Consider the following 25,776-nt stretch of genomic DNA (forward strand, 5'->3'; position numbering starts at 1 on the left):
ATGAAATCACCAAAGAAATTAGGGGTTTCCCCTTCCAAGTACGAAAGTAGAATGATCTAAAGCTTTAAAAATAATAATAATCTCACAAAACTAACACATTAAGCTCCAAAACTATATCTTTTTCAGAGTCTGACCTACGATAATTTTGGGTAGTATCCCAATAGCTTGGAATGAAGCTAAGCTCTAGGCTAGTCCAATGCTTCAATCAAGAGAGGGTGTTAAAATAGTAATCTTGCATTTGTGTAAGTTAAGAGTAAAATTGTGTTGGAAACTTAGGTGATGTTTCAAAGGTAGAAATGGTGTGTGAAACCTAGAATTGAAAGTAATTAGAAAAATTAAATGGTATGAGTTGTGTGAGTGTTAGGTGTGATCATAGAAGAGGTGGAGTACACCTAGGAGAGGTGGAGGACTTCATTGTGTAGAGAATTTCTTATCTAGAGGCTTTCTCTAAGGCTAGAAATTTCGGATCTAGACACTCTCTCTAAGGCTATAAATATATAACATTTTTATGAAGATTTTTTTGAGTATTCAGGTGACATCTTTCTAGCATGTTTTTTCTATTGATTCATGTGTTCTTAATGGCTTCTAATTTGATTCAAGAGCTCTCATGCCTCCACCCACCATGATATTTAATACTCTACCACCTTTGAGTATACCCTAGATGCCTCCTCCCTACATCTTACCCATTTGGATATCTATCGAGGATCATTCAAGCTGTCTCCTTAGTATACACACGGTTTGCGCTACGAGGCAAAACAAAGATCACTTCTAGAGGTTCGTAACAAATGGATTTATCTAGAGGTCTTTGTGAATCCCTCTCTCTTTTTCTCTCTCTCTCTCTCATCAGACAATCTTTCTTCTGAGACAGATTGGTTAGCCCTAAAGTCCTCTTTCTCACTGAGCGGACCCGCCCAGGTTAAAAACCCACTTACTGGTAACATTGTTAAAAGAAGAATCGTCTTCATGTTCCAAGTCCCTCTCTCTCTCTCTCACTCACACACACACACACACACACACACACACACACACACACACACAGAGTACTCTCCGCAGGTCGGAAAAGTATTCGAGTATCCAAGGTAGCAGCACATGGCATGTGAGGAGGATGCCGCCGGAGAAAAGACGACCCTGCAGATCTACCCTCCGCCAACAGACCTCGTTTCGGAGTTCTGGCGCGGTACGAAACTCGAACTCTCTCTGGATTGATCGATTGGTTTTAGTGTAAGTAAGTGTGTGCAAATGATGCCACAGAGATGAAGATTGTCGCTTATGTTTGAGCATGGCCTCGGTGGCTACGTCTCTGAAAAGACTCTTGCCATGTTGTATGGGCCCATACACACAGAGCGAGCCATTAGCACCTAGTCACATAGGATCTATGTATCTCTTTCAAAGAGGAGAAACATCCAACCATCAGTGGTAACTGAGTTGCTCATGCGCCCACTCGCCAAGGCTTCTAACCTTTCTTGGATTGTGGAATCGGCCAGCCTGCGTTCACCGTCAGAGACATGTTCGGTAGCTCTATCACGATAGGCTGCCTATGAGAGCTACTGCTCTCTTGTCTAAGCAGGAGAAAGAAAGGCCACTGTGTGAGAGTCTTCTGTTAGTGAGACAGAGAGACAGAGAGTTTCATAGTAAAACACATACCTTGTATCATACAAATCGTGCATTGCTTGCTGTCAAAGTTCCTACAGTGACGAGAGCATAGATAAAAAGAAAGGCAAAGTCCAAACTTCAGACTTTAAAATTTTAACACATGCAAAATATGTAGACAAACTGGCAACATGCTGCAGAAGTGCTCTCAAATCCAATAGAAGAAATAAGTTGTGCTAGAAATAAATTAGGAGTCGTCAAGATCTTGATTCCGGGCCACCTAACTAGTGTCATGTGTGCGCTTGTGCCACGGCATAATCCTCAGCATGAACAGCATAATCCCTGATTAGGATAGCATTTAGAGCATCATCGTCATCCTCAATATCATCATTATCCTCCTCCTCCTCCTCCTCCTCCTCATCATCATCATCATCATCATCAGCATCATCATCATGGAGGGTCTGGGGATCCAGTCAGCAGCCATATAGGCTCTTAGGCAGCAGTTGGCAGCTAGCAAGGTACCCTAGCAGCTGGCCGACCAGCACCTTCAACATATATAAAAGCATAAAGTCATCATTGCATTCCTCATTCAGCACATTCAGCATATTCAGGACTAGAAGTCACGATCTAGCATGTAGAAGGGGCGAGAGGTCACCCCTTTGAGGGTAGACCAAGGGCCTAGATCATGTACAGTCATACAACCACCTTTTTGTACCATATGATAAAGAAAACTTTGACACCAACTATCTCTCTTCTTCTCTCTCCTCTATCTTAATCATGTTTATTAAGCATCTTGTTCTTAATTAGGTTTAGGGCTGTGGATCAGTACACTAAGGCTTCCGCGCATGCAACATTGGTATTAGAGCATTCAGGCTCAACCACTAAGCAAGTCCCAAGGAGGTGCACAGATCCATCAGAAGAATGTAGCAGGGTAGTAGATGGAGTGGTTTGCAACAGGCGGAGCTAGAGGAAAGCATTCCCTAAGGGTATGTACTCAGAACTAGTACATCATTAAGCTCTTAGATCGGTTCCAAAGGCCTAGCAACATGCATGATAAGTTCCGGCAGGTGACCCATTGCTGTGTTAAGGGAAAGGGATAGTGGACATGGGGACAACAGTGGAATAGATGTTCAGTTCTTCAGCAAGACTTGGAAGTGGAGATTAGAAGTGGAAGGTGTTTAAACAAAAGTGTCAAAGTCAGAGTAGAAGATCAAAGTCAGAAGTCAGTAGTCTAGAGAGGAAGGATGACAGAGTGTCCACCTCGTCATCAAGTTTAGCAAGAGAGGATGTCACGTGCACACCCATGCCATGGCAGAATCCTCAACATGAACACCATAATCCTTGATTAGGATAGCAATTAAGAAAGCATTTAGAGCATCATCATCATCCTTAGTATCATCGTCATCATCTTCATCATCATCACCATCACCATCACCATCATGATTATTATCATCATCATGGAGGGTATGGGGATCTCGTTGGCAGCCATATAGGCTCTTAGGCAGCAATCGGTAGCCAGCAAGGTGTGTGACAACCAGTCCAAAAGGCATTTTATTAGCATTTTTTGTGTCTTTTGCTGATGGCCGATAGCCTTCCTTTGGACCAACCAGTAGCCCCTCATCATGTAAAAGAAGCGCTTCATTATTCACCAAAACATCAAATTAATCATCATCAACCTGCAACCGGCTCTGCCCACACAGTATCCAACTGCAGTGTTTCTCCACACGTGGTCAACCAATGTAATCATTAGCATAACCAACATATCGATCGTCTACATCAACCAACACAAACAACAGCCGTCGGCTCCACCACTGCAACAACTCGGCCACACACTCCATCAACTCGTCGGCTCTACCATCATATCAACTGGCGTACCTCCTACGCATCACACAACTCCTGGTTGATCACCGCAAGGTCTCTTGCACATCATACGAAAGTAGCAACTGGCTGAACCTTCATTAACTAGCCAACGCAACATACCAAGTAGCCTAGCTCATCGACGCAGATCATCATCAGCGTTCTGCCTCCAGCGCAATATTACTCTGGGCCCTGGCAATTGCCTAGCATCTTGCTTCACCATTGACAACAGTACACAACGAACCTCTACATCACTTGGAGTGCCCCCGTCGTCGTCAACGCGAGCCTTCGTCATCAACCGAGCCTCTTGCTTCGACTTTGTCTTTGCTCCTTCGCCGGTCTACTACTCATAGTCACCTCACATTAGAGGGCCTCTTGTATTGGATTACTTCACCATTATACATACACTCATTCATCCATTTCATGCTGTGTTTATTTACTTTGATCTCTCGCACATCTGGTCCTTTCGTCCTTTTGTCCTCTCATGGTATTAAAGCCATCGTGAGCAAAGGGAACGAAGATCTCGAGAGCACACAACATGGATCGTCTACCCATGATTCCGGAGGAATAGTCTTTGTCACCAGATGTTGATTCTCCTTACCCAGATCTAGACCACACGGAGGACGGGACTTCTTACTCATCAGAGAGCCTTGTTTGTGGTCTTACATTGGGAGTCGATTAGCCTGTTGACACCTACTTACCCTCTACACCTTTGGCATCTCGTCCTTCCTTTCCGAGCTCATCAGACTTTGCTTCCAGAGGGGGATACATGCCTACAGCCAGTGTACCTGTAGGGGATCCCAGTATCTAGCCTCATGTGGAGAGCCGTGCTGTGCAGTCTAGCCGACAGCCTAGACTTTGGTTTGGTTCTTTGCCAGTCTACTACTCAGAGTCACCTCACATCAGAGGGCCCTCTTGTACTCGATTACTTTACCATTATTCATACACTCATTCATCCATTTCATGCTGTGTTGATTTGCTATGATGTCAAATCCCCACGGATCCCCTCGTGATCGATCTTGGTTCGAAACTCCAATCCTGCAAACAAACGAACAACAAACAAGCAAGGGGGTGCAGGCTTGACTCACCTCCCAACCATGACAGTCGTGGGCGAGCCCACAGTCTTGGCTGTCCCCTCCGAGCCACGAGCTGAGCTAACTAGGATGACGTACCGACCAATCTCCTCCTCGCGACGTCCCATACCGCCACGAAGCTGCCCTCGCGGGCCTCGAGATTGTTGCCGGCCTCGGCTGCATAAAGCAGGTGCACGTCTGCACTAGATCCAGGCTCCAAGACCATAGAGCTCTCACAAACTCGCGAGACTCTCTATATTACAATAACTAACCTTGGCCACCCTTTTATAGGCTCTTGGCCGGTCATCGGGCGTCCACACTTGGGTGCCCGCCCGTCCATACTTGGGTGCCCGCCCGTTAGTATATCCCTAACTCAGCTCGTCAATCAGCCTGCCTGGTTCCAAGCTTCCCCAAGCCTCGAAACTAGTCTTGCATGCGTATAGCACATGGTAGATACCCACTGTGCACATGACATACTCCCCTTCCTCTAAGAGCTCACTCCTGAGCTCACTAAAAAGCCAGGATAATCTCTCTGAAGAGAAGTCAATGTCTCCCATGTAGCGTCCTCCTCAACACGATCCTTCCACTTGATCTTGTATTCCGTGATAAGCGTATGACGCAATCTTCGTTCACGAAAGCCAAGAATCTTTTCAGGTTCGTGCGGAACAAATGTCATGTCCTGGACATCTATAATTTCTTGTGGAGTAACTAACTGATCTGCTCCACCCAGTCCTTCCTTAAGTCTACTGACATGAAATACAGGATGAACTTTCACATGAGAAGGCAAATCCAATTCATATACAACTGAACCAATCCGTTGTGAAACACGAAATGGTCCACAGTATCTAGGGGATAATTTCGGAGATCGACCTGTCCGTAAAGTCTCGGAATCTTTCGGAACTCGCAAATACACCATCGTTCCTTCAGAGAACTCTCTGGGTGAACGATGTCTATTAGAGTAAAACCTGTCTCGGTCTTGAGCACTTCTAATAGATTCCTTCGCAACTTGTAACATTTCCTGCATATCTTGCAAATAATTACGTGCTGCATCATGCTGAAGTCTTGAGAATCCTACTGTAAGAGGTGATCTTGGTTGAAAACCATACATAAGCATGAAAGGACTAAATCCTGTACTCGTATGCTTAGTACTGTTCTATACAAATTCTAACATAGGAAGATAATCCTCCCATGAACTTTGTCTTTTGGATACATATGCTCGAAGCATATCCTCCAAAATCTGATTCACTCTTTCAGTCTGGCCATCAGATTGAGGACTGACTATGTCCTGCGGTAACCCGTACAGTCTAAACAATTGTTCGATAAACTGGGAATAGTAAACCATTCCGAATCATCCACTGACCTCCTGCAGCTTGAATAGTAGACTGCTCAGTCATCGAGTCTTGGTCAATCAATGAGCTCCCGTCCTGGATCTTCTGCCAAAATGGACCAAAATAACTATCAGTCTTGCAAAGCCCCCTCAATGACTGAAATAAGTCAGTAGAAATCTCGGTGAACGACAAAGTATTCACCTCTCTAATCCGACTAAGCGCATCTGCAATATTATTCATGGACCCTTTCCGATAATGGATCTCAAAATCAAAATCTTGCATTAACTCTGCCCAACGAGCTTTCCTGCCTCTCAAATCATCCGCATCACACACATACTTGATTGACTGATGATCAGTCAATACCACAAACTTGGAGCCATATAAATAATGTCTCCAAACCTTGAGAGCATGAATCACAGCATAAAGCTCCTTCTCAAGGGTTGGCCAACGAGATTGAGTGTCGTCTAGCTTTTTACTTTCAAAAGCAACCGGTCTACCATCTTGAAATAAAGCAGCCCCGACAGCATAGTCACTGGCATCAGTTTCAAGAACATAAGGCCGACTAGGATCAGGTAATGCTAAGATAGGTGCTTTCTTGACTTTATCTTTCAAAAGTCTGAAGGCCATATCCAAATCGTTATTCCAAGTGATAGGCTGATTGGACTTACGTCCACGACCTTTCAATAAGTCGGTCATCGGTAGTGTGAGCTGAGAGTACTCTCGTACAGATTTCCTAAGAAAAACAACAAAACCGAGAAAAGAACGAAGTTGTTTCACTGTTCGTGGTATAGGCCAGTCCAAAACCTTCTGAACTCGGTCATAGTCAATGCTCAATCCATCTCGAGTGATCTTGTGTCCCAAGTAAATGATGTCGGTCATAAAGAACTCACATTTACTCAACTTGGCATATAGTCGATTCTGTCTTAAAATAGATAAGACAATCGTGAGGTGTCTGACATGATCCTCAAGAGTACGGCTATATATTAAAATATCATCCAGGAACACCACCACAAATTTTCCCAAATGTTCACGAAAAAGATCGTTCATCATTTGCTGGAAAGTGGCTAGGCATTGGTTAACCCAAAAGGTAATACGAGAAACTCGTAATGGCCATACCTAGTCCGAAAGGCGGTTCTTTCGACATGCCTTTCATGAATACGTATTTGGTGATAACCAGTACGTAAATCTATCTTCGTGAAATATTTCGCTCCTGCTAACCGGTCAATTAGGTCATCTGATCTAGGGAGAGAACGGTTCTTAATTGTCAGCTTGTTCAATCTCTTGTAATCTATACACATTCTCCAAGTATTGTCTTTCTTTCTCCTAAGCAACACAGGTGCACCCCAAGGTGATTTACTTAGACGGATCTGGCCCATCCTCAAATAATCTTCGAGTTGTTTAGCCAACTCATCTTCCTCAGCTTGGCTCATCCTATAAGGTGAAATACTCACAGGATGAGCACCAGGGATCAAGTCAATACGATGATCTACTGCCCGTTCAGGTGGTAAACCCGATGGCAATTCCTTAGGAAATACATCTTGAAACGAATCAAGTATCTTCTGTAATTCTTTGCTTTCAAACACACTTAATTCATTCACATCCATGGAAGGGATGAGAAAAGAAGAAAGTGGAATCAATACACAATGGAAAGCGGTGTACAAAGAAGAATCCATTATATAGACCAATCTATCTGGACGTCGAGTCTTAAACCACTCAATCCCTAATAACAAGTCTACATTTTCCAGATGCATAACATAGCATTCCAGAGTATCTTTGTAGTCCTGAATCTGGATTGGAAGCAGCAATCCCAAACTTGTCTGCCCGCAGGTAGACGTACCTCATAGGTATGGTCGCTGAGTGTCGTATCAAGACTCAATTTCTACACAAGTTTGTAGTTAACAAAGTTATGCGAACTGCCAGGGTCTAACAGAATGTGAATTTTATGGCCATTCACTTCTCCATAAACTCGGAGAAGATCATGTATGCCAAATACCTTAGAATTGAACAGACAATCAGAATAAGTACTAGGGCGAGAAAGTACAGTAATTGACGTACCTGTCAAAGACAACTGGTTAGCTGCCTTTGGCTTGGGTCCTGCGTTTGACTTGGTACCCTTTTTCTTTGGGCACTCGTTACGCATGTGTCCTTTTTCTTCGCAGATAAAACAACGTCCTTCCTTCTTGAGCTTCAAAGCCCTAAGGAGTCGTTTCTTCTTCGCTGGTGTTGAACTTGTATTCTTCGAAGGTTGGTCTGAAGACTTGTCTTCTGTCTTGTTAGCCATAGGTGCGGAGAACTTTCTTTTATGCTTGTTCCCCTGCTCGATAACGGGTTTCGACTTGGAAGAGACCATCGTATCATCATAGATACGAGCTGAATGAATGGCCTCTTCCAATGTTTTACATTTGTTATTTTTAACCTGTAATCGGTACGAGTCGGGTAAACCAGCTACGAAAAACCCCAAAAGAGTAGTGGGATCCATCTTTGTAGCTTTCATCTGCAAGTCACGAAACTTCTGGAGGTAGACATCATAAGTGAGGTGCTGCGAGGTCATGGTCAAAGCTGAAAATCGGGCAACAACATCATAATCATCGTCTTTCTTGAGAAATTCTTTCTTGAAAATGTCTCCGAATTGTGTCCAAGTCGTTGGCTTTGGGTTCAGTTTCTTCCACCAAAGCAAGGCTTTGCCGGACAGGAAACCTGCTGCTAACTGTATCTTCTTTCCATCATCATATGGATGAAACTGAAAGTGAACTTGCCACTTGTGTAGCCACGTGTCCACGATCTCCTTGGTTCGTTGCTTTTGCTCGCCCCCAAACAGTTCCGGAGTAATATTGGGGCCTAAAGCAGAAGCCAAGGTATCCATTCCCGAGAAAGTAGAGAGGGTAGTGGTCAATAGAGCGATGGAGTTCTGCAAAGCCTGCATTTGGGCTGCGATTTGTGCCTGACGTTCCGTCGAAGAAGCTTTGAGAGCTACTTTGAACTCTTGGAAATCTGATTTTGACACAAACTCGTCAAAAAGATCGGCATCAGTGCCTTACGTAGCCGGCAAGCCTTCGCGTTCCACGAGGGGCTCCAACTCTGATTCTTGGGTCGACATCGTGAAGAGGGTACGTGGAGAGAAAATTCGATCTTTGCACAATGAAAGTGCGAGCGAACTTGAGAGCTTGAGAGCTTGAAAACTTGAGAACTCGAGAACTCGAGAACTTGAGAACTCGAGAGATGTGTGGCAAGAAGCCCACGTGAGGGGGTTAATAAAGGTTTCCCAAAAGCCAAAAAAAATCTCGAAAAGCTATGCTTAGCTTTTACTTTAGCTTTTGTGTTTTTTTCTTGAATAAATAAATAAATAAATAAATATATATATATGGATATATATATTCTCTTGTCTTAAAAAAAATAAAAAACCTTGGAAATCTTACAGAGGGGAGAACTTTGAAACCTTTTAAAAAAAATTTTAAACTCCCCTTAAAAAAAACAAAAAACGAAAGCAGTAAAAAAAAAACGTATGCTTTCGTAGCGTTTTTTTTTCCGCCCCTTGGATTAGCGCCGTCGGCGAGTTGCTAATGTCATCCATCGCCGTCGCCAACTGCTGCCGGCGCCTGTGCGACCTGCGCCAGCCTCGCGTAGGCCTTGCCATGAGGCCATGTGGGCCTGGGCTGGCTGCTACGCAGCCTGGCCTGGCGGGCTACGCTGCCTGGCCTGGGCGTTGCGTGGCCGGCCTGGGGTGGCTGCACAAGCCGCCTGGCTTGGCAGGCTTGGCCCCCCGGCTGCCTACAGGCCTAGCCCGCCTGCAACGTAGTTGTTCGACTGTCATGTCAACACAAATCGGCCAGCAACCCACTCGCCAGCACTTCGTTCGCTCTCTCTCTCTCTCATGCGTTCAACGAAAGCAACTTGCTTTTTCTCTCTCTTTTTTTCAGTTTTCTCTCCCTGCAGTTATGCGACTGCACAACAAACTTTCTCTTCCTTTTAAAAGCAATCAACCCTATTCAACCTACCATCTCCCATCATCATGGGATTCTTTGATGAAGAAAAAACACATACAAAATTGAAAACTGCAGTATGCACAGAAAAAACAGCAAGCTTTTTTAACACATACCGTACTTCGACCTCTTCTTCTCTACCTAGCGACTCGCTCGTTCACGAGGTATGCTCTGATACCACTGTCAAATCCCCACGGATCCCCTCGTGATCGATCTTGGTTCGAAACTCGAATCCTGCAAACAAACGAACAACAAACAAGCAAGGGGGTGCAGGCCTGACTCACCTCCCAACCATGACAGCCGTGGGCGAGTCCACAGTCTTGGCTGTCCCCTCCGAGCCACGAGCTGAGCTAACTAGGATGACGTACCGACCAATCTCCTCCTCGCGACGTCCCATACCGCCACGAAGCTGCCCTCGCGGGCCTCGAGATTGCTGCCGGCCTCGGCTGCATAAAGCAGGTGCACGTCTGCACTAGATCCAGGCTCCAAGACCATAGAGCTCTCACAAACTCGCGAGACTCTCTATATTACAATAACTAACCTTGGCCACCCTTTTATAGGCTCTTGGCCGGTCATCGGGCGTCCACACTTGGCCGCCCGCCCGTCCATACTTGGGTGCCCGCCCGTTAGTATATCCCTAACTCAGCTCGTCAATCAGCCTGCCTAGTTCCAAGCTTTCCCAAGCCTCGAAACTAGTCTTGCATGCGTATAGCACACGGTAGATACCCATTGTGCACATGACATGATCTCTTGCACATCTGCTCCTTCCATCCTTTTGTCCTCACACAAGTGACAAGGTACCCTAGTAGCTAGTTGGCTAGCTTCAGTGTGAAGGCCAACTGTAACATGCGGAAGCTTCGGGGGAGATCGGTAACTTCAATGCTCAAAAAATCAGCACACTTGTCGTGACAAAAATTAACGCACAAAACTAAATGTAGATATGCGAAAAAATATATATAGAGAGAGAGAGAGGGAGAAGAGGACACAATATTGGGTCCCGAATAACCTTTGTAGGGCCCCCACCACGAATGGTGTATTTGCTTTTATTAGAATGATGCAAAACTGAAATAAAAGACTGAACCTGAACCTTCTTGGTTGAGGAGAATCCTTTGCCCTTGACCTTCAATCCTTCACCCCTTTGCGTTAGCTTCTCCTTGGCTGTCCTGGCCCTTTGATTGGCTTCATCACTTGGTGAAATATGAGATGAATGACTTGAATATAGTGCCATGGGTATTTATACCCCCCCAGGGTGCTGGTCGGCTGGATTAAAACCAGGCGGCTGACGATAATAAGCCTCACGACCTGAAATATCAGCATTTAATGCTAATTATCCTGCACATCACACAACTGGGTGCTGGCCACCATGCGCCTCTGATTCTGGTTGCTGGGCAGCCTGTGTGGGCTGCCCCACACCTGGCCTACAGCCCTCTAGGGGCTGGGCACCCTGTCGGCTGCCTGTCCAGGGGCCCCAGGGCTGGCCTACCGCCCTTCCAACCCATCCCATGGCTGGTGGGCACAGCCAAGGCCTTCCTGGATCCTATGGTGGTGGTTCTACACCTCCCCCATGCTCACATATCTGTCCTTGGAGTAGCCCTATGGGCTGGCCCCTTTCCTGTATGCAAACCCTAACTGTCTATATAGTGGTCTGGCATCCAGTATCATACTAGATACACAGAACCACAGACATCATTCCAGAGGGAGACTCACAGCGCGGACTGGCACTGTTTCATGTGCAGGACAACACACACCTGACCTTGGACGCATGTGCAGGACAAACTCCATATGAGGCAATGTTTGGAAGACCATTCCAATCACTATTGACCAAGACCTCGTCTTCAGTACCTGAAGCGAATAGATTGATGGAGTCTTACCATGAGATTTTGGAGTCAGAAAAGGACAAATTGGCTAAAGCGCAAGAGGCCTACGCTCGACAGGGCAATAAAGACCGAAGGGATAAGTCACCATTAAGGGAGGGAAGTGTAGAGCATGGGCCAAAGTTTCTCATAGCACAGGTCAATAATATTGCCGTTCCAATTGCTCCAAAGTCGAGTTCATGCCCCTATGACCACTAGTAAAGGCGTCATAGGCGTCATGGAGAAGAGCTGCCGTGAATGACTTCATGACACATAGTCAGCCTTTGTAGAAAAGCCAACGATTGCGTATCAAAAAGTGGCATGGTTGTGTGGCATCCAATGCCTGTTCCCACTGTGTACCGAATTCCTCGGAATCCGCGTACGCGTGCTTCATGTCGTCTAGTCCCGTACCAACAAGGTCGAGTCTAGTGGTCTGAATCAAAGTTTCTTGTCCCTTCTTGCTCAAAGCATCAGCCACTGGATTGGCCTTTCCTGGAAGGTACTCAATCATACCACCCAATTGCTGGAATATGTCACCAACCTGGACATTTTCGAGTATGAAAGGGGTTTGGTGGACTCCAGGATGTCTAAATATTTGGAAAGTACAAGCTTTGGAAATGGGAGATTATCCTAGAATACAAAGGACCACACTCCTAAAATTTTAGGAGAGTTGCTATTTTTTTGGCCCGACTCCGATGGAAATTCTGTTCGCGTCATTACATCTGGAATTGAGCAGATACCAAGAGTTGGCAAAGTGCCTATGATAGAATGTCTACCAGTTGGGATATTTTTAGAGATAAAGTTTATGGAAGTACCCATCTCTTAGATTGGGACATGTGGCAAGAAAGTGGACCAAAGTGAGACAAGTGGCCTGACACTTGTTAGAAAGTGGATCAAAGTGAGACAAGTGGCCTCACACTTGTCACTTCAGCTATTGTGTGGCTCTCCACTTGTCATTGTAGCCTTCTCTTGTCATTTTAGCTCATGGGAGACCCAAATCTATAAATTGGAGCCCTCTCTCTTCATTAATGGAGGCTCTCTTGCTGCACACTAGCCTCTACCACCGTTACAAGCTGCCCTAATAATAGCTACTCTCTTTCTCTCTCTCTTGAAGGTTGCCCATGAAGAATATCGGCTGTTGGGGACTGTTTTGGAGGCTTCCATTGCGAAGAAATACTGAAGGCAAGGGTATTTAATCATTTATTATGATTTCTAGCCATTGTACTTGTTGTACCAGCCTTGTATCTGATGTACCAACTTTTGTACTTGTTGTATCACCCTTGTACCGGTTGTACTAGCTTTTGTACTTGTTGTACCAACCATTGTACTTGTTGTACTAGTCACTGTACATGTTGTACCAGCATTTGTACTTGATATACTTGCTATACTAGCCACCGTACTTGTTGTACCAGCAATCGCACCGGTTGTACAACCATTGTATATGCTATACCACCACTGTACCGGCTGTACCAACCATTGTACCTACTGTATCGGCTGAATGGAGAGTTGTACTTGCTGTACCAGCTCTATTGCATGAAGACCTGTGGTTTTTGGGGAAGAATCAGTACCCACACGGAGGTATATGGATTATGTTGTTGGCTCGGCATTTCTACAGTCTATGTTCCGGCTTGGTAGCCTCGTGTTGGGCTGTGTTATGGCATTTGTATATGGATAATCCGGCATCTCCCGTGGGGAGAGTAAGGCCCTCAAAGCTTGTACATGATATTATTCTCCTTGGGTAATAAAATACTCCAAGGGGGGGGGTCGGCCCATTCCGGCCTCTATGCGGTGTCACACGTGCAAGCTCCATTTTTAGCATTTGTGGATGTTTTGTCCAACTTTATGTTTTATGCAAAGTGATGATGGATATGTGTTAAGGCCGTGGCCATGTTTAAGTGTTTTAATATGCATTGATGGTATCAACAAGTGTGTCAAAGGCCCTAGTCCCCCGGGCACCGCCCACCGCCTGCGAGTTTCATTGATATCAGAGCATAGGCTTTCTTGGAAGCGGAGGCTTCCTTCTATCAATAAGGAAGAGAAAAGATCTCGAGTGGGGACCACACTTACCATCATTGCTATTAAGCATGGCTAGCCACTTCAGAGCCTATGAAGCAAGAGCATGAGCAATAGACAGCTTGGTCTAAGGATTTATGAATTCACAAAATTTATCTTGGAAGTATGGAGTTGACTTTATGTGCAACTCTTTCCATATGGATATTGTGGATTATATTATCAAGCTTACAGGCAAGCTATATGGAGATATATCTCAGGATATCTTAAGGATATGGTGACGAGATATTTCTTTTGGCTTCATGACCAACCTGGTAAAGAAAAGCTAAGTATACTTTGAGAGTTTGCAAAGTTAGTGCTTTTGCTATGAAGTGTTTTTGATGTTCACTAACCCTTGTATAGCCATGCAAGGAGAAAGGTGGTGTTGTTTGCCTTGAGATGGTTTTAGGGAAACAATGTTTATGGCTCCCTTTTATTGGGATGGATTGTATCTATGGAGATTTCTTTCTTGGACGAGATTTATATAGATATTGGTCTTCACAAGCAATTTCTATGGACGAATTTATTCGAGTTTACAGAGAAGAAATCTTTGGTTATCTCATGGATATGATGCTTTTATGGATAAAGTCCACCTCTACTCCAAGGTGTGTGGTTAGCACGGAGTATGTGGTAAGAGTTATTTTATACAAGGATTATGGTATACAGGTCTATGGATTCTTGGTCTTCTTTTCTAGGGATTTGGATCCATCCTCAAGTTTATGGATTATTCTTTATGGCTCCCTTTATTTGGGATGCATTGGACTTATGAAACTCATTGTTCACATACCCTGTGTAGTGTTCTCTTATCCTACGTGCTCTCTTGAAGATTGTTTCTACCATGTGTGGGTGGAACAATAGAGAGCAAATGGAAGCGAACATGGGCACTTCAGAGGGTAGTGTTGAGCACAACATGCCGTGTGTAGTGTTCTCTTGTCCTACGTGCTCTCTTGAAGATTGTTTCTACCATATCTGGGTGGAACAATAGAGAGCAGATGGAAGGGAACATGGGCACTTCAGAGCGTAGTGTGAGTTGGTGGCCGAAATGCCTACAAACTATTGGTGGCCGAAATGCCTATAAACTATGTGTAGCAGAAATGCTTATGGAACACCAGGTTATCTATGCCTGCGAGTGATTGTTTTATTTTTGCGAGTGATTGTTTTATTTTGTTACTTGAGCCCACCTCTCATCCAAGGTGTGTGGTCAGAGTACCAACACGGAGTGCAAGTGGTAAAGTGGACATGACGCCTGGTTGGCACAGGATTTATGTCTATGTCAAGGGTCATGTGGAGCGATCATAGTAGCAACGGAACGGGAACGGGAACGGAACAAAAGCACCACCAGGGGAACGGGAACGAGAAAAAGGGGGAACGGGAACGAGGGGGAACGGAAACAGGGAACGACCTAGATAATTCCTAGAAATGACAATAAATCTTAACATACAATGCTCATTTATATAACCAAATCAGAGACACACTAAAGTCTAGTGCACCATAATTTGCATGGCTAGATACTAACACTGAATAGATCTCACAAGTCAAAATAAATTAGCCCACATCATACATGACATAAGTGACAAAAAGCACAAAATGTGGCCCACATGGCACAGCCTAGATAAAAGAAACAATCCAAGTCCAAAGTCCAAGCCTCAAGGTGACATGCAAATAGTAAGGAGATATCATGCATGGCTACTGCCCTTGATGCCATCAAGGAGACTATCATCTATGTCATCCAAGAAAGCCATATCATCAAGACCAACATTTGTAGCATCCAAATCTTCAATCCCATCTTGACCAGGATCTGCAAGTCCATGTGTCTCCTCATCATCCGAGGACTCCTCATCAAGCAATATATCTCCTCATCAAGCAATATAAACTTCTCTGGTTTGGGAGATGCCATATCACCAAGCAAGCGCAAATTCGCACTTACAAAAATCAAGTCATTGACTTGTTTTGTTGCAAATTTGTTCCTCTTCTTGGATGCAACATGGCCGAACACACTCCATAGCTGCTCAATCGGAGAGGAGCTTGCACCTTGAGACAAGATCCTTACTGCCAATGATTGAAGCTGTGGTGTACGAGCCCCATAATCCTCCCACCATAAAGCAGCCCCTATCTTAAACCTATCTCTCTGTGCATCAGCCGATCCAAATCTTCCCAACTTGCTGCGATAAAATCCAAGTTGGTCTTTCACCAACCTTCGTTTATCTGCATCACGAACGTGCCTAGAAAGCACTGTCTCCCAACCATCCATCACCTCATCATCGGCCTCTTGTCCACATCCTTGGAACTCAGGATCCAAGACATACGCAGCAGCATGCATAGGAGAATGATAACCATTCCATCGTGCTTCACATAATTCTCGAACCTCTGCATATGTCTCATCAGACAAGCCCATTTCCCCTATTTTCTTGATCATTCGGTTAGCCCCCTCATAAACCTTGCCGATGCATGGCTCCCGTCCATCTGCAATCCGCATCAAGCGCATGGTCGGCTTCATCATAGCATTGATAGTATTGACTTCATCCCAAAATGTGAAGTCTTGTATGGTTCTTGCAACCTCTATGCCGGCTCTTGAGCGAGAAAGTGCCCATCCCATCCACTCATTGCATACAACCAACTGCTTCAAAGGCAATTGCACTTTGGATAACCTCTTCATCATGAGAAAGTTATAACCAAAGCGTGTCTTTGAGTACTTCAAGAGATCCTTTTTGGCCGATCTCTTGTGGAATTCATTCAAAATAAACTGATGGTTTTGAATGAAGCTTATTATCTCCTTGCCTTTTTGAATGTGTGGATCAACCCATGGCAAGCTGCCAACATCCTTCAATAAGTTGCTCAAACAATGAGCAAAGCATGGACTAAATGTGATATGCAGATACCTGTCTTCAAGCTTAAGACCAACTGCTCTATTTGTTGCCTCACCATCAGCTAAGAACTGAATAACATTCTCTGGTCCAACTTTCTCAATACCTTCGGCCCACTCTTCCACAAGCTGATCTGCAGTTTTTCCAGTCCCAGAAGCATCATGTGAGGAAATGAATTGCATTCTTCCTCGAGAATAAGCAACCATGCCATGAATGGACCTTTTTCGAGTGTCACTCCAACCATCTGCAATAAGTGACACACCATTCTTTGCCGAACTTTCATGCACAGACTCTAAAGCACATTCAATTGCAGCTTTCTCCTTTTGCAACAAGGTGGTGTGTAGTGTCTCATATGAAGGAGGCTTGTATGTTGGGCCATACCGTGTAATCTCCTGGACCATTTCAATGAAATATGGAGACCTGGCAACATTGAATGCTACATGATCATGATAAAAGAACCTTGCAACAGCTGCATCTACCCTCTCTTTCTTGCGGGGATCCCAAGCTGCTCCCAAGGTTTGCTGCTTGCCGGAACTTGCACCCATAGACTGCGAATCTTGGGAAAATGCAAAGCTCCCAAGTCCTCCATACTGTTGTCCATCTCCCAAGTGTACATCTTCCCCTTGTCTACTGAAGTAAGATGCATCAATTGCCGGTTTCTTTCGTGCACATGCTTTCTCCTCTTCACTTGGGTACTTTGCCAAAAGCTCTCTACGCATTTCAGGTGTTGTCCCTGGGCATTTGTTCACTTGTGCTTTTTCATTGTTTACATGGCATAGATGTGCTCTCACACGGTTTGCTCCTCCGGACTTCTCTTTGTTACATTGCTTGCATTTCCATCGTGTTGCACCTCCCTTAGATGAATACCTTTCTAGCCTTTCAACCTCGTCCCACCAAGTAGCATTCGAAGCCGATCGCTTTGAACCCGAGTAAGCCATGATGTCTGCAAATTCGGGCAAAAAGTTGAATAGGCTTTCAAAGTTAACCATTACAGAGAAATGAGTCCTTTTTTTTTTCTTGTGTTTAAAATGGGGAGAGACTGTGCAGTGTGCAGTCCAGATTGTGATTCACCATAGGTAATTTTTAAGACACCAAAAGTTCAAAGTTCAAACAAAAAAAGAGAGAGAGAAGAAAGAGAAAAGCTTGCTGCCTTGCCTTTTAGATGAATGTAGTCACTGTGTGTACAGTGTACAGTGTACACTGCAAGTCTGCACAGTGCAAGGGCTGGGGGCCTGGCTGCCAGTGGTGGGTGGGGCAACTGTACTATCACTATGTAGTATAGAACAGCTGCCGTACGGGCAGGACAGTACGGGCTGTGGACTCGTGGAGTCGTGGACAGCAACGGCGACTACACTCGTGCAGGCGTGAACTCCGAAAAGCGACGGGCGAAAGGCGTACGGGACCCGGGTGCGAATTTTCGAAAAGCGACTGGCGCAAGGCTTACGGGTTTCTATTTTTTTAAAAAAAAATCCACGTCATCAGCGTTTCCACGTGGGGGAACGGCAGGCTCGCGTTCCCTCTCCCGTTCCATCTCCCGTTCCTCCACCGTTCCCTGCCGTTCCACCTCTTTTCGACCACCTCAACGTTCCAGCCCCTGTTTCCAACGTTCCACTGGTTCAGGCGGTGGGGGAACGCGTTCCACCATTCCCAATGGGTGGAAACGGGGTTCCCCTGCTACTATGGGACCGATGCCTTGTTGGCAGGAGACTTATTTTGTCTCGCCCATTTACTTGGGACATGGATTATGATATCTGGACTTATGGAGACTTATTTAGTCTCACCCATTTCTTTGGGACATAGATTCTTCAGTTATATTGGATTTTTGAGACTGTTTCGTCTCGCCCACTTGATGGGACATGATTATATATTGAACATATGGCTTGAAGCTTAAAGTTGCGGGTAACTTTTAAGAAGCTGGGGAGGATGTCACCAACCTGGACATTTTCTAGTATGAAAGGGGTCTGGTGGACTCCAGGATGTCTAAATACTTGGAAAGTACAAGCTTTGGGAATGGGGGATTATCCTAGAATACAAAGGACCACACTCCTAAAATTTTAGGAGTTGCTATTTTTTTGGCCCGACTCCGATGGAAATTCTGTTCGTGTCATTACATCTGGAATTGAGCAGATACCAAGAGTTGGCAAAGTGCCTATGACAGAATGTCTACCAGTTGGGATATTTTTAGAGATAAAGTTTATGGAAGGACCCATCTCTTAGATTGGGACATGTGGCAAGAAAGTGGACCAAAGTGAGACAAGTGGCCTGACACTAGTTAGAAAGTGGATCAAAGTGAGACAAGTGGCCTCACACTTGTCACTTCAGCTATTGTGTGGCTCTCCACTTGTCATTGTAGCCTTCTCTTGCCATTTTAGCTCATGGGAGGCCCAAATCTATAAATTGGAGCCCTCTCTCCTTATTAATGGAGGCTCTCTTGCTGCACACTAGCCTCTACCACCGTTACAGGCTGCGCTAATGATGGCTACTCTCTTTCTCTCTCTCTTGAAGGCTGCCCATGAAGAATACCGGCTGTTGGGGACTGTTTTGGAGGCTTCCATCGCGAAGAAATACTGAAGGCAAGGGTATTTAATCATTTATTATGATTTCTAGTCATTGTACTTGTTGTACTAGCCTTGTATCGGTTGTACCAGCTTCTCTACTTGTTGTACCACCCATTGTTCCGGTTGTACCAGCTTCTGTACTTGTTGTACCAGCCATTGTACTTGTTGTACTAGTCATTGTACATGTTGTACTAGCATTTGTACTTGATGCTGTATTAGCTATCGTACCGGCTGCACCAGCCATTGTTCTTGTTGTACTAACCATTGTATTGGTTGTACCAACCATTGTACCTGTTGTACCGGTTGAATGGAGAGTTGTACTTGCTGTACCAGCTCTATTGCATGAAGACCCGTGGTTTTTGGGGAAGAATCAGTACCCACACGGAGGTATATGGATTATGTTGTTGGCTCGGCATTTCTACAACCTATGTTCCGGCTTGGTAGCCTCGTGTTGGGCTGTGTTATGACATTTGTATATGGATAATCCAGCATCTCCCATGGGGAGAGTAAGGTCCTCAAAGCTTGTACATGATATTATTCTCCTTGGGTAATAAAATACTCCAAGGGGGGGGGGGGGGGGGGGGGGGGGGGTTCAGCCCATTCCGGCCTCTATGCGGTGTCACACGTGCAAGCTCCATTTTCAGCATTTGTGGATGTTTTGTCCAACTTTATGTTTTATGCAAAGTGATGATGGATATGTGTTAAGGCTGTGGCCATGTTTAAGTTTTTTAATATGAATTGATGGTATCAACAAGTGTGTCAAAGGTCCTAGTTCCCTGGGCACTGCCCACCGCCTACGAGTCTCAGAATATCTTGTTGGGGTAAAGGCGTTATGCCCACCCTTATAGTGTGTACAAGCCCATAAGTTATAGTACATAGTACACTTAGTACTTTTAATGTACTAAGTGCACTATGTGTACTAGTGCAATATACATGTGTGATAGGGGAGTCACACACTCATGCTTTTCATGAGTTGACTTATCCCCACAACTCTCTCTCTCTCCCTTGCTTCTCTGTGTATGTCTCCCATCAATGAACTCTAAACCCTAATTGACAGGTTTCTCCCCATCAACTGGTATCAGAGCAGGTGTTTGTCCCTCCCTCTCCCCCTTCTGCTGGTCGTGCTCTCCTGCTGGCTGCCCTTCTGCTGGTCGCCTCTTTCTGCTGCTGGCTGCTTCCTTTTCTGTTGGCCGCCTCTTCTCAGCTGGTCGCCTTGCTCCTGGTAGCCTCTTGAGCTGGTCGCCTAGCTCCAGCCAGCTGCCCCAGCTGTTCAGCCAGCCCACAGGGCTGCCCAGCCAGCCAGCGCAGCCCCATAGGGCTGCCCAGCCAGCCCACGCAGCCCCACAGGCTGCCCAGCCTGCTGTACGGCTGCCCTTGCTGCCCACCAGCTGACCACGACACCCCCCCAGGTGCTGTCCAGTACACAGCAGCAGCATTCATCTAGGCAGCAGCATTCATCAACCCCACTTTTCCTGCAACAACAAAAACTCGCCTGCAAATCAGAAAATCAGAGGTATTTTTGCTTCAATTTTGCGAATTTCTTATCAATTCAAGCAATTGAGCAGGTACAGGTGCCCAATTGCTCAATTTTTGAGCAAAATTGGCAAAATTGGGTGACATTGGTCACAATCAGGATAAATTTGCAGGAAATTGGTCAAATCAGGATCAATTTGCAGGAAATTGGTCAAATCAGGATCAATTTGCAGGAAATTGGATGTCGAAATTTGGGGCTTTTGATGTAATTGTGCAATTAAGCACTCATACATGCTGTATGATGTGAAAAATTGCACATTTGGGCAAAATTGCAGCAAATTGCAGTGCAAATCAAGGGGCTTTTGTGCCGATTGAGTTGATTTGCATGCAGGCAATCGCATTTGATGCTGTGGATAATGTGCTGATGCCTTACAAGCACTCAATGTGCCTGTAAAACAAGGGGCTTTCATGTATTTGATGTATATGTGGCCAGGGGGAAGCATCGTGAACACTCTGGATGCCTTCATGTGCGCCAATGTACCATGCATGATCAGAAATTGATCTCAAATCAAGGGGCTTTTCAAGTTCGTATGCTTGTTGAGCTTGGCAAAGCAGCAGGCAAGACATTTATGCCTTGAATCCTCAAAAATCAGCTTGCAGTCAAGGGGCTTTTGCCCAATTTCTGTTCGGGACTGTTTTATGCAGTGTTCGTGACTGCAAAAATCTGATTTTCACTCATTTGGACAGCCAGGAGAGCATTTATTGCTACTGTACCTGCTGGTACAGATTTGGCACAGCTTTGTGCATGTTTTGGCATGGCTGTACACTGTTTTGAGTGACCAAAAGGTTCAAATTCAGCTGCTGTACTTGCCGGGACAGGTTTGGTACATCATTGGTGAGCACTTGGTACTGCTGTACAGTACTTTGGAGAGGCAAAAGAGCACATTTAAGGTGCTGTCCAAAATCTGCAGCAACCAGAATTTGGTGTTTTCATCACAAAAAGTGGGAGAAAAGTTGCATTCTTGCTTCCGCAGTGGGAGATAAAGCTTGGGAGAACATTTGTGAGCACTTTGTGTGCTTTGGGTGCAGTGTTTGCACATCTTGGGTGCAGTGTTTGCACATTTGCAGGGAGTCAGGCATTACAGGTTGTATTTTGCTATGGCAACCACAGGTGAGAGCTCTTCATTGCTTCACATCAAGAAGCTTGAAGGCTCGCATAACTATGATATTTGGCAAACCCAGTGCTACAATGTGTTGCTCCAGAAAAAGCAGCACAAGCCTATCAAAGAAAGGGGTGTGATGCCCGCTTCTCTTACAGCTGAAGAGTGGGAAGATATGGATGAGCTGGCAAGATCTACTATCATGTTGTCTGTGTCAGACTCATTACTTTTCAGCATTCGTGAAGAGAAGACAGCTTGGGGAATGTGGCAGAGATTGCAGGACTTGTATGCCCAACAAAGTGCCTCAAGCAAAGTGTATTGGTTGAAGAAACTCATAGGCCTTCAGATGAAGGAAGGGGCTTCTATGACAGCCCATCTCAATGAGTTTAATGGTATTGTCAGCCAGGTCATAAATCAAAAGTTGGCAATGGACGATGAGTTCAAAGCCACTTTTTTGTTATGCACTTTGCCAGAGAGTTGGGACACATTCAGGACAGCCACTAGCAATTCGCATGCTATGCTGTCATATGCAGATGTTGAGGGTGCTCTTCTTCAAGAAGAGATGAACAGGAAAAACAACTCTGTTGGCAAGTCTAATGCAATGAATGCACGTGGGAGATCCCAGCAAAGGGGGAAAAGCCAAGAAAGGGGAAGGAGCAAGTCTCGCTCCAAAAAGGATTTGGAATGCCATTATTGTGGCAAGAAGGGACACATTAAAAAGCAATGCTACAAATGGAAAAATGATCAGAAAGAAAAGGGAAAAGGCAAAGACAAAGAGAAGGATGAAGCCAAAGATGTAAAGCCAAAGGGCAAAAGTGGAGTCAAGATCGAAGAAATCAATGTGTCACATGCAGGTGGCAGTGAGGATGAGGTCCTCTTTACGTCTTCACTTGATGCCCATTCACTTCTTACAGGTGGTCATGGTATGCACTCATGGATCATTGATTCAGGTGCCTCCTTTCATGTCACAGGTTGCAGAGACTTGTTTGTCAGGTACACTGCTGGCAATGAAGGAGTAGTTTATTTGGGTGATAACCATGCATGCAAAATTCTTGGCAGAGGTGATGTGAGGCTTGTATTTTCAGATGGCTCACAGCTTATGCTCCATGATGTCAGGCATGTGCCTGAGATCAAGAAGAATCTGCTTTCTACTGGACAGCTTGATGATGCTGATTATGTTACCACATTTGGTAGTGGAAAGTGGAAGATTAGTAAGGGCTCACTGGTTGTTGCCAGAGGCTCTAAGGTGGACACTCTTTATTTCATGCATGCAGGTGTTTGTCACCATGCTAATGTAAATGCAACCGAGCTGCCGGAAATTTCTATGTGGCATAGCCGGTTGGGACACATGAGTGTCAAGGGAATGGAGCAATTGTCTCGTTTGGGTTACTTGCCTTCTCTAAAGTTTTCAAGTTTTCAATTTTGTGAGCATTGTATATATGGTCGGCAACTACAGTGCCCCCACAAGAAAGCTCTTGGACAGAAAGATGCTCAGTTAGAGCTTGTGCATACAGATGTATGTGAGATGCCTCAGCTTTCTTTGGGAGGGGCAAAATATTTTGTGTCTTTCATTGATGATGCCACACGCAAGGTGTGGGTCTATCCTCTTCGTTTGAAGAGTGATACATTCTCAGTGTTTGAGAAGTTTGTTGCTCATGTGGAGAATCAAACTGGCAAAACACTGAAGGCTTTGCGTTCCGACAATGGTGGAGAGTATACGTCCAAACAGTTTCAGGACTTTTGTGATGCTAAAGGCATCAAGAGGGAGCTCTCTACTCCTTATGATCCTCCACAAAACGGGACAGCAGAGAGGATGAACAGGACCATACAGGAGAAGGTCCGTTCTATGTTGTCACATGCTGCATTACCTCATGGTTTTTGGGCTGAAGCTGTTATGACAGCCGTTCACCTTATAAATAGGTCACCTAACACGAGGCTTGGTGGGAAAGTGCCAGAAGAAGTATGGACAGGGAAGCCTCCGTCATACAAGCACTTGAGAGTGTTTGGTTGCGTTGCGTACGTGCACATACGCAGGGAAATGCGCACCAAACTTGATCCTAAGTCTCATAAATGCATATTCCTAGGATATGGTGACAGAGGTGAAATGGGGTATAGACTTTGGGATCCCATAAATAGAAAGATCATACGCAGCAATGATGTCATTTTTGATGAAACATGCATGTATAAGGAGCCTGCAAGGCAACAGGAGCCTGGCAGAGTCATCTTTGATGATGATGGACATCATGGACAACAACAAAGGGCTGTAAATCAGCCATTACAGCAGGAAAACCAGCCCTTAAATGGTGCTGAAAATGGTCCAAATGGACAGCCAGATATGGCAGAAGATATCCCTATGGATATACCACAGTTGGAGGAGATACCAGGCATGATTTTTCAGCCTTATGGCATGGAACAGGAGCCACCAATGGGTGATATGTAGGCTGGACAGCAACCTGCAAATGATGGTCATTGGGTACGGAGGTCCACTAGACCCTCCAGAGCCCCTGACAGGTTTGTTCCAGGGGTTGACTACTTGATGCTTACTGACTGTGGGGAGCCCTCATGTTACAAAGAGGCTTTACAAAGGGCAGACAAAGCTCTATGGGAGCGTGCCATGAAGTCAGAGATGGATTCTCTGCATAAAAATGGAACTTGGAAGTTGGTGCCTTTGCCTGCAGGCAAGAAAGTTTTGCCATGCAAGTGGGTATACAGGCTCAAAGTTGCACCAGATGCAAAGCCAAGATACAAAGCCAGATTAGTGGCTAAGGGCTTCAAGCAGGAATATGGTGTGGACTTTGATGAGATCTTCTCTCCAGTGGTCAAAATGACCACACTTAGAGCTGTGTTGGCTTTGGTTGCGCATGATGATCTGGACTTGATTCAGATGGATGTGAAGACTGCTTTTCTTCACGGTGATCTCCATGAGGAGATATATATGCAGCAGCCAGAGGGTTATGCAGTGAGTGGAAAGGAGAAGCTTGTATGCAAGCTGAAAAAGAGTCTTTATGGGCTCAAACAGGCACCACGAGAATGGTATCATAAATTTGATACATTCATGAAATCTCAGAAATTCAGGAGAAGTGACATAGATCACTGCTTGTACACCAAGAAAGCTTTGGATGGCAGTCTATTGATTCTCATTTTGTATGTTGATGATATGTTGATTGCCGGGAAATCTCGTAAAGAGATGGATGCTTTGAAGAAGAGGCTGCATGAAACCTTTGATATGAAGGATTTGGGTGATGCAAATCACATCTTGGGTATGCGGATACTTCGGGACAGAAATCAGCATGTGTTGTATTTGTCTCAGAAGGAATACATTGGCAAAGTCTTGCAGAGGTTCAATATGGACGGGGGGAAGAAAGCTAGTACTCCTTTGCCTCCATATGTGAAACTCAGTGCTATGGACAGCCCACAGTCAGATAGAGACAGGGCTGATATGGCCAAGATTCCGTATGCTTCAGCTTGTGGCAGTCTCATGTATGCCATGGTTGCTACTAGACCGGACATTGCATTTGCAGTGGGAGTGGTTTCTAGATACATGGCCAACCCTGGCAAGAAGCATTGGGAAGCAGTGAAAGGTGTCATGAGATACCTGAAGGGCACACAGGATTTGTGCATTTGCTTTGGCAAACAGGATGCATTAGTGCATGGTTACACGGATTCGGATTATGCCGGTCATCCAGATAACCGGAAGTCTACTACCGGTTATGTATTTACATTCACAGGAGGTGCTGTGTCATGGATATCCAGGATGCAGAAGTGCACAGCCTTATCTACTACAGAGGCCGAGTATATTGCAGCCACAGAGGCTTGCAAGGAGGCATTATGGCTATCTCGGTTAGTGGTTGATTTGGGTTATACAGGGGATATTCCATTGTTGCATTGTGACAGTCAGAGTGCCATTCAGTTGGCAAAGAACCCTGTTTTTCATGCAAAGACGAAGCATGTGGATGTGAAGTATCACTTCATCAGAGAGGTGATAGAGAAC

At 45.2% G+C, this 25,776-nt stretch overlaps 1 protein-coding gene across 1 annotated transcript in view; it reads left to right on the top strand.

Annotated features, from left to right (window-relative positions):
- Positions 1-884: 884 nt before the first annotated feature.
- LOC147606762 (uncharacterized) overlaps positions 885-25,776 on the top strand; it is a 68,057-nt gene continuing 43,165 nt past the window's right edge. Inside the window, exon 1 of the mRNA XM_086791769.1 lies at positions 885-1,177. Within this exon, the coding sequence (XP_086647895.1) occupies positions 1,090-1,177 (88 nt within the window). The 5' untranslated portion in view covers positions 885-1,089. The remainder of the gene's footprint in view (positions 1,178-25,776) is intronic.

This window comes from Cibotium barometz, chromosome 57, assembly GCF_041138505.1.
Source record: "Cibotium barometz isolate CiBa-2024 chromosome 57, ASM4113850v1, whole genome shotgun sequence".
NCBI classification, from domain to species: domain Eukaryota; kingdom Viridiplantae; phylum Streptophyta; class Polypodiopsida; order Cyatheales; family Cibotiaceae; genus Cibotium; species Cibotium barometz.